The following is a 15,165-nucleotide window of genomic DNA, read 5'->3' on the forward strand; positions in this document are numbered from 1 at the left end:
ATAAGAAGAATAATGAATGAGTGAATGAATGTTGTTATCTGCGTTGAAAAGAAAGATAGAAAGACCATTTTGTCTGTATTTTAGACTTTAGGCGTCAGCTAGATTCTTCTTAAAAGAGGCATCCTTTTAAAAAGACATGAAAATTAAAGTTGCTTTTGGATACAGTAACTCACTGTTTAGATCCTAATCTCTTTTGGTTTAACGTTGGATGAATGCACTGCAAGCTCTTGTGTTTTGGAAACACAATCATGCTAAACTCAGCTGTTTCAAGCAAGAATTTTGAAACCTAAACACTGAGTTTAGAGACATTACTCCAAAACTTTCATCATAAGGAAGAATCCTCGTGGGGTTTCAATTATTACAATTGTCAACAGTCAAAAGGAACTGGGTTCAATCATTGAGAGATAAGGAATCCGTTGAATGAGAAATTGCACGTTGCTCATTAACAACTCTTTTATTTCACTTTTTTCCCCTTCACGTTGCTTGTCTCTACTTTGCACTTTGCCGTCTCTTCTCTATGCAGGATTCATTAGTAAAAATTCTTCAAAATTTAACACACAAAAAAACTTATCATTTTTCTTATTACATATATCATTCCCTAATATATTGCTAAACTAGAAGCTAGTTCCTCTCATACCAGTTTGTATATTAAGGAAATTGACTAATGACCCAATTTCACTAAACTTTTTTTTACATAAAAGGGCAAAAATTACTTGTATTATTCCAATGTATATAAATATATTATTAACCTAAACTTGAGGAAGTTAATTTTTTTAGTCAGAATTTGTTTGCATTAGATTGTCCATATCCTGATAGGCTTCTCTTATATATTGGGACAAGAGCAATGATTCGAAGCGAGGGGAATTTTCTGCGAAGAGTGAGTGCTCAGAGTGATGCACAGTGAAAACAAACAGAAAGTTTTAAGGTGAGGAGATAGTCAGAGGAAAAGGAAGACAAGAGAGTGTCATCGTTCAGTTCAGTTCAGTTAAGGTTTTTAACATAAAAAACCATCACATTGTCTTCATTCCCTTCATCATTCTGCACTGGAAACAAGGCAAATTCTTGGTAATTTCTTACTTTCTTTCTCTCAATTTTTGATTCTTGTTTGCTACGTATATCTCTGGTGCCGATTTTTCTCCTCCTTTGAATCTGCCTGGTTTCTGTTTTCAAAGCCAACAAATGTTATGCAGTAATTAAGAAAAAGAGTAAACAGAGGTCGATAAAATAAACTCATTCTTCCTTCACGCACAGCACAGCACGCATTTCACGGTATTAATTAATTAAAATCTTCCGGTGCAGGGCAATTGAGATTAGTTACCGTGTATTTGGAATTTTGTTTAGAAGGAACTAATCGTGTTTAGATTGTTTAAAGTTATTAAAAATCGCATCTTAAAAGTAAATTTAAAATTCTCTAAGTTGTTTTAATTAGATTCTCTTTGGTAAAAACATGGGTTACTGATTAGGATCTTAGTTTGAAATTTGTAATAAGGAGAGAAAGAAACGGCACCGTTTTCACTTGCGCTCAACTTTCTTCTTCTCTTCTTAGCCATGAAAGCATCTCGATTAAGATTGGATTCTGATTCTGATTTGGTTTCCCCACTTTACCAAACAGTCTTCCTTTCTTTCCTTCTTGTATTTCCCCTTTTCTCCTCTCTCTCCCTCGAAACTAGTTTCTCAAAAAAACAAATTCAGAAAATAGAATCATAGAAAGGGCATTTTGGTCATTTTACTATCTCCACCGGCGGAGGTGCTCTTCAGGGTCCTTGCTGGCTTTGCTCTCGTCGCCGTCGTCTTCTGCCGCGGCGGTGGGTGAAAATCTAAGGCCTCACGAATGAACGAGAGCGCATCGGAATGGCACGGTGTCGCTCTCATTCTCTGTCGCCCTAGCTCCGCGGCCAGGGTGGCCGTAGCGGCGGCGGTGAATATAGGAAGTGGGAAGAAGTGTAGGGCTTCTTTTGTCTTGGAAGTTAATTTGAATTGATTTATTTATTTATTTTTATTTGGTGAGATGCAAGGTAGAAGTGGGCCAGCGCGGCTTTTACTTTTTGGCCATTTGTTTCTATACTCTCATACTTTTAATGGACACCCACTCGGTCGTTAAAAGATAAAAGTGTCGCCGTCACTCTTACACTCCTTATCTATGTATTGTGTGATGTAATAATGAAGCTTTCTTGACCTTTTAACTTCCTAATTTGTTTTTCATATATATAAATTAACATATAAATCAAAAAATAATTTTTATTTTAGTATATTATATATTAAATACTTTTACACTCATCAAATCTTTTTTTAAAGATCAGTGTCATGGATGACTTCTGAATTATTTTTTTAAAATATTATTACTGTTATACTTCAGAGGATTCTTTTTTAATAATCAAGAAAATAATATATTGAAATATGGTTTAAAGTTAAAGGTGAAAACTTCGCATAATAATTTTCTTATGAGAATTGTTAATTATTATTTTAAAATTATAAAATTGTATTACTTCTATGAAGTGAGTTATTAGTCATTAAAAGGTAATTGTGCAATACTAACCAAATAACTGGTTGTTAATAAATATATATATTATGTAACATTTCCCTCCAAATAATAATCAGTGGTCAGTAAAGTACATTATGTTATTGGCTTGATCACATTAATATTTTCTCAGTTGTTTCTTATGTTATGTTCTTCTGTTCATTCAGACACTTCAGAGAGAAAGAGAAAGAGAGAGCATCTTCTGCATTCTTACCTCTCTTCAATCATTTTGCTGTCAATGATAAGGTTCCACGTATTGTGAAAACTGAGGAAGGACTCTTGTCTGTGTCCCTTGTCTGCCATTCTCTCTTCCATGAAACTACAACATGACAATGGAAGAAGAGTCCTTGGCAACAGTCCCATTTGACAGGGCTATTGAACAGGTTATTTTCCATTTTCTATTTCTTGATAGCAATATTTCAAAGTCATGCTCACTTTAGTGTTGCTTACGTGTTCTCAATTTTTTCTCTAATTTCCAATCTTTTAAATTGTTTTAGTTTTGAAATGATTTGTGGGTTTCATTGCTAATGAAACATTCTCTTTAATAGTGATCTTTAGTTGTTTGACCCTCCAATTCTTGTTAAAATTTAGAACTCCTTGCCATCTTTATAATTCATTTGTGTGAAGATTATGGACAAAGATTGAAAAACAGAGAAGAAAGTTTATCACAGAAGACAAAATCTTGATTATCTGAAGTTGAAAAAGAAACAAATGTAGTACTATTACAGAAAGAGATCAAACCTATTTATAGAGTTGGTGATTAACATGCAATCAACCAACTGTAGAACAGCTACCCACTAAATCAGAATTAGTTAAAACCAGAAATAGAAAGCTAAAAGCTTTATGATTTATTCTGTATCCTTTACAATTTGTTCATCATAATGACACATGCTGAATTTCTAATGTACAAACCTAAGTTATACTTCGATTTCTTAAGTTTTAGCACACATCACCCAATCTACATTTTTTTTGGTGAAATCACCCGAAATATGTACATTCATTTGCGTTGGTAAAAATTCCAGGTCCCTTCAAAGTAATTGTTCTAAAAGCGTACAAAATGAGGCGCTAGCTATCACTGTCAATTTGGTTATAACATGATTACATTCTTGCAGTTTTATTTAAATACTATTTAGGCTGGAATTCATCATCTTTTGCTTTAGAGTAATTTTCTTAGACCAAAAGATTCTTGGAACGCATTAACGTGTTTATGATCTTAATTGTTGTTTCACTCTACTTATTTTCTTCTGAGTATGCACACATTCCTATACGATATTCACACATTGATGTGTGTTATGATGTGGATCAGTATAAGGCTAGAGTTTTAGTCTTTTTCTTGAAATATGTAATTTAATATTTTGATTTAGTTTTTATATGTCCAATATTTTCTAGTGTGTGCTCACCTTATATCTCAGAGAATTGATTTTCCGTTTTTCCAATACTCAAAATTTGGTTCGTCTTTCTTCTGTTCAGGCAATTGTTTCTATCAAGAAAGGTGCATATTTACTCAAGTGTGGTCGTAGAGGAAAGCCGAAGCTCTGTCCTTTCAGACTTTCCCAGGTAGCCTATAACGAGATGACAAATCATTTTAGGAGATTTATATGACCACTCCTTTAATACGAAACTTGCCTATAGAACACATTTCTTAGTACATTTTCTTCTACAAATTTCTTATGAGTATTGTATTTAGAAGCACCGTACACGTGGACGTTCCAATCTGTTTTTTCCTTGGTCTTTCTCAAGATATTGGCTTTGAATTTCTAATGTTATTTTGTATCAATGCTATTTTTAAAAAATTAAGCAAGTTACTCTTAGGTGGAGTACTACTGTTTTTTTTGCACTTTTTCAGTGAACTTTTGTATAGTAGTATCTATTGATGGAGGAAAAATTAAGTTTGACTTCTATTGAATACCAGTTAAGAAAAAATAGATCTCTTGGTTTTTGTTGGGTGAAATGGTAAACATTATTGGGTTTGAAACTTCATTAATTGCCCTTATTTTATTCATTGCATTATGATAAAGTTGCTAAAATTATCTTCCTCTTCTTTGGTTCTAGGATGAGAGAAATTTGATTTGGTATTCAGGACAGCAGGAAAAGCATTTGCGATTGAGTGTAGTTACAAAAATTGTTCAAGGGCAAGAAAATGTATGTAACGAACATCCATGTATTCTGACTTGATGCATTCCCGTGAATATGACGGTTTGAAATCGAAATGAACAGAGTAAAAATCATGTTTGGTCTAATAAATGGCTCACTACTTTCAGATAAGGTCCCAGAGGCAAAATGAACCCGAAAAGGAGTGCCATTCGTTTTCACTAATCTATGCTAATGGTGAACGTTCTCTTGATCTGGTAATATTTGTGAATTTTGATTAATACATGACATGATATAATTGCATTTGTTTTCTCATTGGTGTAGCTTGATAGACATTTATTTCTTTTGAACTATAGATATGCAAGGATAAGGCACAAGCTGCTACTTGGTTTGTTGGCTTGAAAGCTGTTATCTCTAGATGTCAGCATCCAAGAGCTTTTAGTAGTTTAAGAAGTTGCAAAGGTGTGCAGAGTTGTGTTAGTAGTCCTGCTGGAATCTTACGAAGAAAAAAGAATCTCGGCCTTCTGGATGAAACCTCTCAGTTTACTCAGGTTTCATACATCTTCTTTGTTTAATTAATAAAAAATCTATTGTAGTTATCCCACATGTATAATAATCTAACATATGGGGTTTATAAGAAAGCAAAACTTTTTCGAAAAGTTGGATGGTTCATTGTAATCCCTATCTTCAGAACTACTAATCTTTTAATTGTTCATAAATAATTATGGATTTTTTTTGCTGTTGTGGTTATTATCATATGCTACAATTAAAAAGTTTTAAATTTATTGAAAGAACTAAAATACTCTTTCACCCCCTCTTTATAATTACATCGAGCTTCCTTTGTTACTAAATCTTTACTGTTCTGAAGGTGGTAAAGGCTAAATAAGATATCTCATTTCTGAATATTTAGGTTCAAAAGAGATGTGATTTATTTTATCGAAATTTTGTTTGGCATTGGTTACAGTTCATTAGCTTAATTTTCATTGGGTTTTATGTCCATGCACGTCAGGAAAAAGAGGCGCAATAATAAAAAGGATGTATATAGTTATGGATGTGCTTGAATTTCTGCAAACATAGCATTTTTTTATTTGTATGATTGGCATATCCTTTGACTACTCTGTCTTCTTTATTCTCGTCTAAATTCTTAACTTTAAAACCAAATTGATCATTCATTTGATGACAGACAAAACATCATTATTTATCAGTAATCTTCAAATGATTTTTTTTGGCATAAATGATGATTATAAACTTCAAAAAGCTTATTACTTAAGTTAAACATAGAAGGCTGAGGTTTGATGATAATATCATGCTAGAAGCAGTTTGCTTGTACTTATTTCTCTTTTCCTTGTTAATATATATAAGTTGGATATCACTTTCTCTCAAAAAAAAAAACGATTGTCACTGACATAAAATGTAACTTGGTTGTTATTGTTTTGAAGGTACATAGCTTATGTGCAAGTCCTACTTTGTCACTTTCCGAAAGGTGCTTTTCTGATGGCTTGTCATGCACTTCTGATAACTTATATTCATCCACATCTTTCATCTCCAGCACTCATGGTGTAACAGATAATTCAGTGCCATGTTCTCCATACATTGATCCAGAGGTTCGTAGTAACATTGAGTCAACTCGCATTGATAAAGAGCACAAGAAGAATTTGTCCTATAGGTATTTGACGCATTCTACTTCCGTACATTTAGGAAAAAGTAATGTATTAAAGGATGTAATGATATGGGGTGGAGGGATTGGATGTCTTGTAGGGATTGTGAATGAAAGGTTTGTTCAAGGCGGGGTCTATTCTTTGGTGCCGAAGTTACTAGAATCCACTGCAATGTTAGATGTACAGAACATAGCTTTGGGAGGAAAACATGCTGCCTTAGTTACAAAACAAGGGGAAGTTTTTTGTTGGGGTCAAGGAAAGTGGGGAAGACTCGGGCAGAAAATTGATATGGACATTAGCTCCCCAAAAATAGTTGATTCTCTTAATGGTCTTCATGTAAAGCATGTTTCTTGTGGTGAGTATCATACATGTGCTTTGACAGATTCTGGTGAAGTATATACTTGGGGAAATGATGTCTGCTGTGCAGACTTATTTAATGAAGGGAGAACAAGAAGTCAGTGGATACCGCAAAAACTTGGTGGATACTTAGATGGTATTAGTATCTCAAGTATTGCTTGTGGGGAATGGCATACTGCGATTATCTCTAGTTGTGGGAGGTTATTTACTTACGGAGATGGTACATTTGGGGTTCTTGGCCATGGCGATGTTCGGAGCTGTTCAAGTCCAAAAGAAGTTGAGTCTCTTAGTGGACTAAGGGTGAGATCTGTTGCATGTGGATCGTGGCATACATCTGCTATTGTTGAAGTCATGTTTGATCGTTTTAGGTACAATAGTGCTAGTGGTAAGTTGTTTACATGGGGTGATGGAGATGAGGGGAGGCTTGGTCATTCCGATAATGGAAGCAAGCTTGTGCCAACATGTGTTACACAACTTGTAGACTATGATTTTGTTCAAGTGTCCTGTGGAAGAATGTTGACTGTAGCACTCACTAACATGGGCAAGGTTTTTGCAATAGGTAGTGCCAAATATGGACAGTTAGGAAATCCACATGCCAAGGATAAAGCAGTCATGGTTGAGGGACAACTCAAACAAGAGTTTGTTAAAGTTATATCAACTGGTTCATATCATGTTGCTGTTTTGACTTCTGCAGGGAGTGTCTATACATGGGGCAGGGGTGAAAGTGGTCAACTGGGGCTAGGTGATACTGAAGATAGATATACACCTTGTTTTGTTGAGGCTCTGAGAGATAGACAGGTAAATACTATCACTTGTGGTCCAAGCTTCACAGCTGCAATCTGTTTACACAAACCTATTTCTATTAGTGACCAATCAACTTGTAGTGGTTGTAGGTTGCCATTTGGGTTCACAAGGAAGAAGCATAACTGCTATAACTGTGGTCTTTTGTTCTGCCGTGCTTGTAGTAGTAAGAAGATTATAAATGCACCTCTAGCCCCCAGTAAGAGCAAGGCTTTTCGGGTTTGTGATCAGTGTTTTGATAAACGACAGGGAGGTACACATTCAATAATGGCATCTAAATCCCGAAATTACAACAGTCAACAGTTGTTGAAGCAACAACAAAAAATTGCTGATATGACTGAGGACAGGGGAGAGACAACCGTGACACAAGGGCCTCTGTTATCACTTGGTCAATCATGTTACAGGAAAAGTATGCCAAGTGGACGTAAGGATTGGAAAAACCACCCAGAAAGCCAGCAGGATGTAGAAGATATTTCGTCTAGGCTAGGTGGAATGCCACAGTGGGGGCAAGTTCCATGTCCTGCCATATTTAAAATTAATTGTACAGAAAATCCAGTTGTTCATGTTTCTTCATCCAAAAGTAAATTAGCCACAGTTTCTCCTTTTAATATGGAATCTACAACATATAACTTCTCTAAAGTAGAGTCAGATACAACTAAGTCTGACAAGCTGCTCCTTGAAGAAGTTCATAGGCTGAGAGCCGAGGTATTGACTCTTTTAATGACTTCTTTTATAATTCCCTATAAAATCATTGTCCCTATTTAGACCACAATTATCAATTGATCAATCTATTTGTATATATACACCATAACAGTACAGTGAAATTCATGACCACGTAATAGTTGAAATTGAAACCGTTTTTCTTAATAAAAAAGTTCACGTAGTGCTTCACATCTTAACTATCGAATCGTGTCTTTAATGCCTTTTTGGCACTCTACATGTTTATTTTTCTTGCAATCCTGTTCAAGAGTACTTTTTTTTAGATGAACTACTATATTTTGAATTTTTTTCCATTTTAAGCAGTTGTATTAAGTTTTTTTAACTTCCTTTGTATAATTGTTATCAATTTTAGCCTTTAGGGTGCTTATTCCTCTCCTGAACTTTCTATATCTACCCTTCAATTGTATATTAAATTTTTACTACGCAATTACTAGTAACATAACATTCATTTTCTAATCTGTACTGATTGTGCTCACTTTTCCCATGCTCATATAGGCTAAGAGACTTGAAGAGCAATGTGAGCTTAAAAATAATAAAATACAAGAGTGTCAACAAAAAATTGAGGAGAGTTGGTCTGTGGCAAGGGAGGAAGCTGCTAAGTGCAAGGCAGCAAAAGAGGTCATAAAAGCTTTAGCACTAAGGGTAAGTTCTTTTTTATCAGTGTAATTGTTTTAATTTAGGTTTAAGTTGGAGTCTAGAATTTTCAACTTCATTTAATTTAATTTGTATCATATGCGTAAGGTAGCAAGATGTAATAAACATGAAAAATGAAGCTATTATATGACTATATAAATCAATTGTATCATATACGAGATTGAAGCTTTTAGAACTTGGTTTTAGTATCTCCAGAACAAGGATTCATAGTAAAAATAACTTTCCTGAAATGCAAAGTTCTAATCATGAAATCATTATTAGAACTTTTAGCATGATTTGCTTAAAGTCTCCCAAAAAATTTCAACGTGAATTTTCTATTTTTTAAGTGTATATTTAAGTTATATTCCTTGAACAAAGTAATTGATGTATTTATCACCATTGCAGCTTCATACAATATCAGGAAAAGATAACGCTGGACAAGAAGCAAAAGTTGGACAACATGAATTTGTGCCGAATGTGGCAACCATAGTTACAGATATGAAGAGTCCAAGAGATGGCAATGTGGACAGTCTATCCAATTCTCCTATAGTATTCTCTGAGACATTAAAATCCAAATTTGGGAGAAGTATGTTTCCCAAAAACGAAAATTCTAACTCTAACAGAGGAGAATCTCAACAACAAGATAATATCAACAATGGCTTGAAGGCTGACTGGGTAGAACAGTATGAGCCAGGTGTTTACATCACATTTACAACCTTGCCATGTGGGAAAAAAGGCCTCAAGCGAGTGAGATTTAGGTAATGTCTATTCACCTAGTGCTTAGCCATAAGAAATTCACTAATTAATCATATTTTTTCACACACTCTATCATCATAAAATTTAATGTTACTGTGTGCTCTTCCTGTGCCTACTTATATTTGTTTTTTCAAAATGCAAATCATGCACATACTTTGAACACTTGGTAATATCTCATTTGGTCCAACTATCAGGAAGATGGATACTCCATTTTATCATGATATTACTGTCTTAATGACTGTGATGATGTGTGATTTGCAGTCGCAAACGATTTTTAGAGAAGGAAGCCGAAAAATGGTGGGAAGAGAATCAGAGCACGGTGTATCAGAAGTATGGGATTGAAGGATATATAAACACGAGCCAAAGTCAGGTGAAAGGCTAATTTTTACAGCCATTCATCTCTGGCAGTTTTCACCAATAGTTCTTAGTGAGAAAGAGGTGATGTTGGCTTTAGACCTGAAAGAAAGATCAAGTGTATAGTAAAAAATAATAGTGTGTCTTTGTTCACTATCTTGGGGCATTCATTCCTGTGTACAGTCACAAATAACAACATGTCTCTTAATTTTGTCTATTTCTATTTTAGCATTATAAAGTTGCTCAAATTCCATTTCTAATATTTCAATTTTCCAAGGATCAACCGGGACAAAAAAAAACTAGAGATCAAAAGGAAAACATTTCTACTTTAGAGATGAAAAGTTATTTAAGCTAAGTAATGTTTATTATGTAACTCCTGAAAATTACACTAGGGACCAAACGTTTAATTATGTTTATTTTAAGTCGTGTTTGAGATTAACAACTTCCAATAAATATAAACTAAAATGGTATTAGGGAAACACAACTTTTTGCGTTGGATATAACAAGAAAAATGTTGTGTTGTCCACGCGAATTTAAATAAGGTGAAAGTTATAGGAGGGACTAATAACTTTAGAATAAATTAGATTACATAGGAATTGTGCATCCATAATACGATTTTAATGTAAAAACTATATAATTAAAGTCATATATGACATATGATTTTAATGTAAAAACTACATAATTAAAGTCATATATGAAGTGACAACTTTAGTTATATAAATTTTACATGTATGACTTTTGTTTAATTTAAAAAAAAAAATTAATATTAGAGAATGTGGGGATAATAAGAAAAAAAATATAAATTTAAATATTTATATAAAAAATAATATTTAAATTTAAAGATTAAGTTTTTAAATATAATTAACAAAATTTGTAAGAAATAATTATTTGATTAATTTAAGAATTAAGAAAATTGTTGTTTTTTGATTTGTAAAATTAATGAAAAATAAATTTGGCACAAAAATTATCTAAGAAATTATTTAATTGAGCTTTGTAAATTTTACAAATTACAATAAAAAATTGTTTGACAAATTAATATTTATTCTCATTCTACGTGTAAAAGTTAAATTAATTTAGATAAAAATATTAGGCATCTACCAACATAGGTAGGTAGACAAAGAACAATTTAAAATTTTAGTTACCCAAAAGTGAGTGCATATAGCTTTTGCAGCTCATGCGTAATTAACTTTATTGTTGTGAGAAGCTATAATGTCTTCTAACATCTTCCAAAATTCTGTGTTAGTCTATACTCATTACTTAAAAAATTAGCTTTCTACAACATCCTTTTAATAATAAATTTATAGTAACCAACACTCTAGCAGAATTGTAGATTTTTAAAAGTTTTTTAAATTGATCATAACCATATAATATATGCACATTAAATCGGCTTGTAAAAATGTATTTGAAAAGTTGCTAAAAAAACAGTTTGATAGAACTGACATTTTCCAAACCTATGCTCCTCAACAACCTATATACGTGCTCAAAACTTCATTTCAAGTTTCAAGATTTGACCAGATAAAGTGATGTTCTTGTCAAAGTTGAATTTGTTAAGCATTAACTGAATCGTAAAATGTTCCAGGTAAGCACATATGTGTTAATCCACTAGTAATTAAGACTGATCCATTAAGAACAAGTTTAGAATGGGTTTCCTTTTAAGAGTCCAAAACAAATGCATGCACAAAATCTTGGCTACTGCAGAATGCTTAAATCCATTAAATTTATAGAGTTATAATTATAATCCAAAATCAACTGCATATTGTTGCGCATTCTTCCAATTATTTCAAGGTAGTTGCACTTAGCTTTCAGATTTGTATAACTCTCCCTGACTTATCTATTGAAAAGTCCTATTCCTCTACCCAATTGATTTTGAAGATCTAGTCGTTTTCTTCCATCTGAATCAGTGAGCAACTAACCATTCATCTTGTTTTGCAACATACATTATGGACTGGTATGGTATGGGACGAGACCGAGATGATCGAGACTTGGCCTCCCTGATTGAGATGACTGAGATCTTTATGGACGGTCTGGTCGACAAACACACTTAATCATTCACGCTCAAACCAAGATCAGTGAAGTTAAATTACCATTAAGAATTAGGTAATGCAACCATAACTGTGATCCATTTCATTAATCAGGTCCAATAAGGTAAACTCATTAAAATAATATAAATAGCACACATTCCAAGAAACAAGGTACGTCATTATCACTGTACCTGAGTGTCAAACACCCTCTTTACTGACTTGAGCGTCGGAGTGCCTTCTGCGGGTACCTCCCACATTTGACATTCACCCGAGACTGAAAGTTGAAGGAGTAACGTGAAGACCGGAAGGATCACAAATTAAATCCTAACAACCTACACGAAGGAAAAAGAAAAACAAAGACTTCAATAGTTCTCTAAGTCTTATCTCCGTAGCAGAAACACATTATATTTAGTTTATGTATAAAAGCACAGAATTTGTACCATTCTCCATATAAAAATAATAAAACCTATTAATTGTTCGTAATTACATTAACAAAACCACGATTTCTCCAGATATTCTCTGTGTGATTTTATCTTTTTTGTGTACTCATTCTCACACAAAGAGAGGTGGTTGTTTGTGACCGACAAAATCTCACTTGAGGATTTTTATGAAGGATAAATATGGGTGTGTCAATTCATGAAAGATTCCTCTGGGTTGGATGAATGGTGGAACTCATGATCCAAGTAATCACTGCAATGTCTTTATTGCACGTTATGTCGAACATCGCAGACACATAAAACAGTCCACACTAAGAAGACACTTGACAAGAAGACAACAAGGGCACGTGCATGCATGTCCCTTACTTTCCCAGGTTTTCTTTTATCACGTTAACAAATTTTTAAGACCATTTTGTGATGTCCCCCTCAGACAGAATGACCCATCTTCTTTCACCATTTCTTTGATTGATCAATCTCCCCAGTTCCTTCCAAATTCCCTAAAAATCTATACTGCATGGGGTTCAGATTGATACCATGTAAGTCTTTGATTGTGACTGAGACATTTATAGTTTTACAAGTTGTTACCTTATCACATTTCATTCCTCTTGACAACTACAATGCCAGCTACTTCACAATTATTGAGGTGGAACTTTCATTTTGATAGAGTTGAATCAGCTTATAAATCAATACAAAAACCAATCAAATTATCACGCGAGTTTTGTTGTACTGTAGTCTTTTTAAATGTCATGTAAATGCAGTCTAGTCTTTTAAAATGTCACTAGATTGCAGTGTGCAAAAGATAAGATTCATGGAAAAAAAAAAGAGACGTACAATTATTTTTAATTTATATGAATTATATTCTTTATTTTAAATTTATCGTTTTAAATTTATTGGATTGGGTGACAATTTCTTGTTATAAACCTACAATTAGAATAAATTGATATTTTTGCAACTAAACAATCCTAATCTTAAAAATCTTAAATGTACCTGAGTGGAGAGATGGGGCCCAGGCACGGTCGGTTGACGTGGTGTAATTGCTGACGTGTTGATCTTCTTCTCCTCTGGTCGATTGTCCTTTCTTGCTGTCTCCTTTGGTCGGTCGTCCCTTCGTGCTATCAACTTCGGTCGGGCGGGGGAGGGTACCTGCGAAGGCACTCCGACGCTCAAGTAAGTATGAGATTCTAAGCGCAGTTTCGTAAGTGAATGAAAACGTACCTTTCTCTGGCTTGAGCACAGTATTTATAGGATTGCCTAATGGGCTTTCTATCCCTTGGGCTCAGGGTGGTTATGGATATGTCTTGTCAGTCGTGCTCCGGAATACCCGGGGAACATATCTTCTCTAAACGCATATTCCTTATTCTTCGGAGGTGTATCTTAACCACTTTAGCTTGTCACATAAATGCCCTTACATTTATTGTGTACACGGCCGGTCGGCCACGTGCGTTCGTTTCTATTTAGTGTATAAGGCCGGTCGGCCACGTGCGTTCGTCCGGTGCCTACCAGTACACTTGCCCCCCAGGCTCGAGGTGAATAAAAGCCGAAGAGTCGTAATAATTGTTGTGCCTTTCGAGTTGTCAGACATTAAACTTAACGGAATGGCGGGACGTTCGCATTAGCGAAGAATATTTTCGGTTAGGCATCGGACAAGCGGCCTGCCTGCATGGAGCACCCCTGGAGGACGACCAGTACGACAGAAAAAATAATAGTTGATGGAAAGCTGGTGCCGATCAACCCCGATGATAATTTAAATGAGGAGGCCGAGGGGGAGACCCCTGGCCCACAGCCTGACGCCTCTTTTGAAGAGTTAATGAACAATGTGGCATAGAAAATTGCTGGATCCGACATGTGGGCAATGCACACTTGCATAAATAATTCTGATTACATTAAAGTAATAAGATAATTCTGATGCCGGACGAGGCATAAATAATTCTGATTACATTAGTAATAAGATAATTCTGATGCCGAACGAGGCATAAATAAGTGAATAATTCTGATGCCGAACGAGGCATAAATAAGTGAATAATTCTGATGCCGAACGTGGCATAAAAAAGTCTGATTACGTTAAGGTAATAATTCAGATGCCGAACGAGGCATAAGATTGAGTAAATAATTCGGATGCCGAACGTGGCATAATAATTCTGATTACGTTAAGGTAATAATTCAGATGTCGAACGAGGCATAAGATTGAGTAAATAATTCTGATGCCGAACGTGGCATAAATAATTATGATTACGTTGAGGTAATAATATAATTCTGATGCCGAACGAGGCATAAATAAGTGAATAATTCTGATGCCGAACGTGGCATAAATAATTCTGATTACGTTGAGGTAATAATTCAGATGCCGAACAAGGTATGAATTGAGTAAAGGACTAGGAGATTTGGATTTTAATTTAGTGCCTCGTTAAAACCTTCCCGGTCGTAAACCCTCCTTAGGGAAAAACCGACTGAGCGAGGAAAGAGTGCACTTTTATTATTAAAGTTCAACTGTAATAAAATTTGAGATGTGTGGCATTCCACGTTCTCGGTATTTCCTTCCCAGATAAATATTCTAAATAATAGGCTCCACCGGCTGCCGTATCAGCTATGCGGAAAGGTCCTTCCCAATTGCTGGAGAACTTGCCTCCTTCCTTCCGTGCGCTGCTCCGCATTCGCCATACTAAGTCGCCTTTGTGGAACAATCTTGGTTTAACTTTGGAGTTGTATCGTCTGGCCGCCCGAATTTTGCATGCTTCTTCTCTAATTCTACACTTGTCCCGGAGTTCGTTGATGAGATCGAGACCGACCGAGAGGCTTTCCTTGTTTAGATCAAGATCAAG

The 15,165-nt window shown here is 34.7% G+C and overlaps 1 protein-coding gene across 2 annotated transcripts; it reads left to right on the forward strand.

Moving 5' to 3' along the window:
• Positions 1–229: 229 nt before the first annotated feature.
• Positions 230–10,150, forward strand: LOC137831646 (PH, RCC1 and FYVE domains-containing protein 1). 2 transcript variants are annotated; one of them, XM_068639405.1, is made up of 10 exons: positions 230–1,065; positions 2,686–2,901; positions 3,989–4,075; positions 4,571–4,660; positions 4,780–4,866; positions 4,966–5,160; positions 6,049–8,130; positions 8,641–8,787; positions 9,184–9,536; positions 9,796–10,150. In XM_068639405.1, the coding sequence occupies exons 2-10, from the start codon at positions 2,845–2,847 to the stop codon at positions 9,914–9,916; spliced, it is 3,219 nt and encodes a 1,072-aa protein (XP_068495506.1). In that variant the 5' UTR covers positions 230–1,065; positions 2,686–2,844; the 3' UTR covers positions 9,917–10,150. The 2 variants fall into 2 exon arrangements, with proteins under 2 accessions (XP_068495506.1, XP_068495507.1); XM_068639406.1 differs by having other exon boundaries at positions 857–1,065; positions 6,159–8,130.
• The last annotated feature ends 5,015 nt before the right edge of the window (positions 10,151–15,165 follow it).

Source organism: Phaseolus vulgaris, chromosome 6 (genome assembly GCF_000499845.2).
Source record: "Phaseolus vulgaris cultivar G19833 chromosome 6, P. vulgaris v2.0, whole genome shotgun sequence".
Taxonomy (NCBI): domain Eukaryota; kingdom Viridiplantae; phylum Streptophyta; class Magnoliopsida; order Fabales; family Fabaceae; genus Phaseolus; species Phaseolus vulgaris.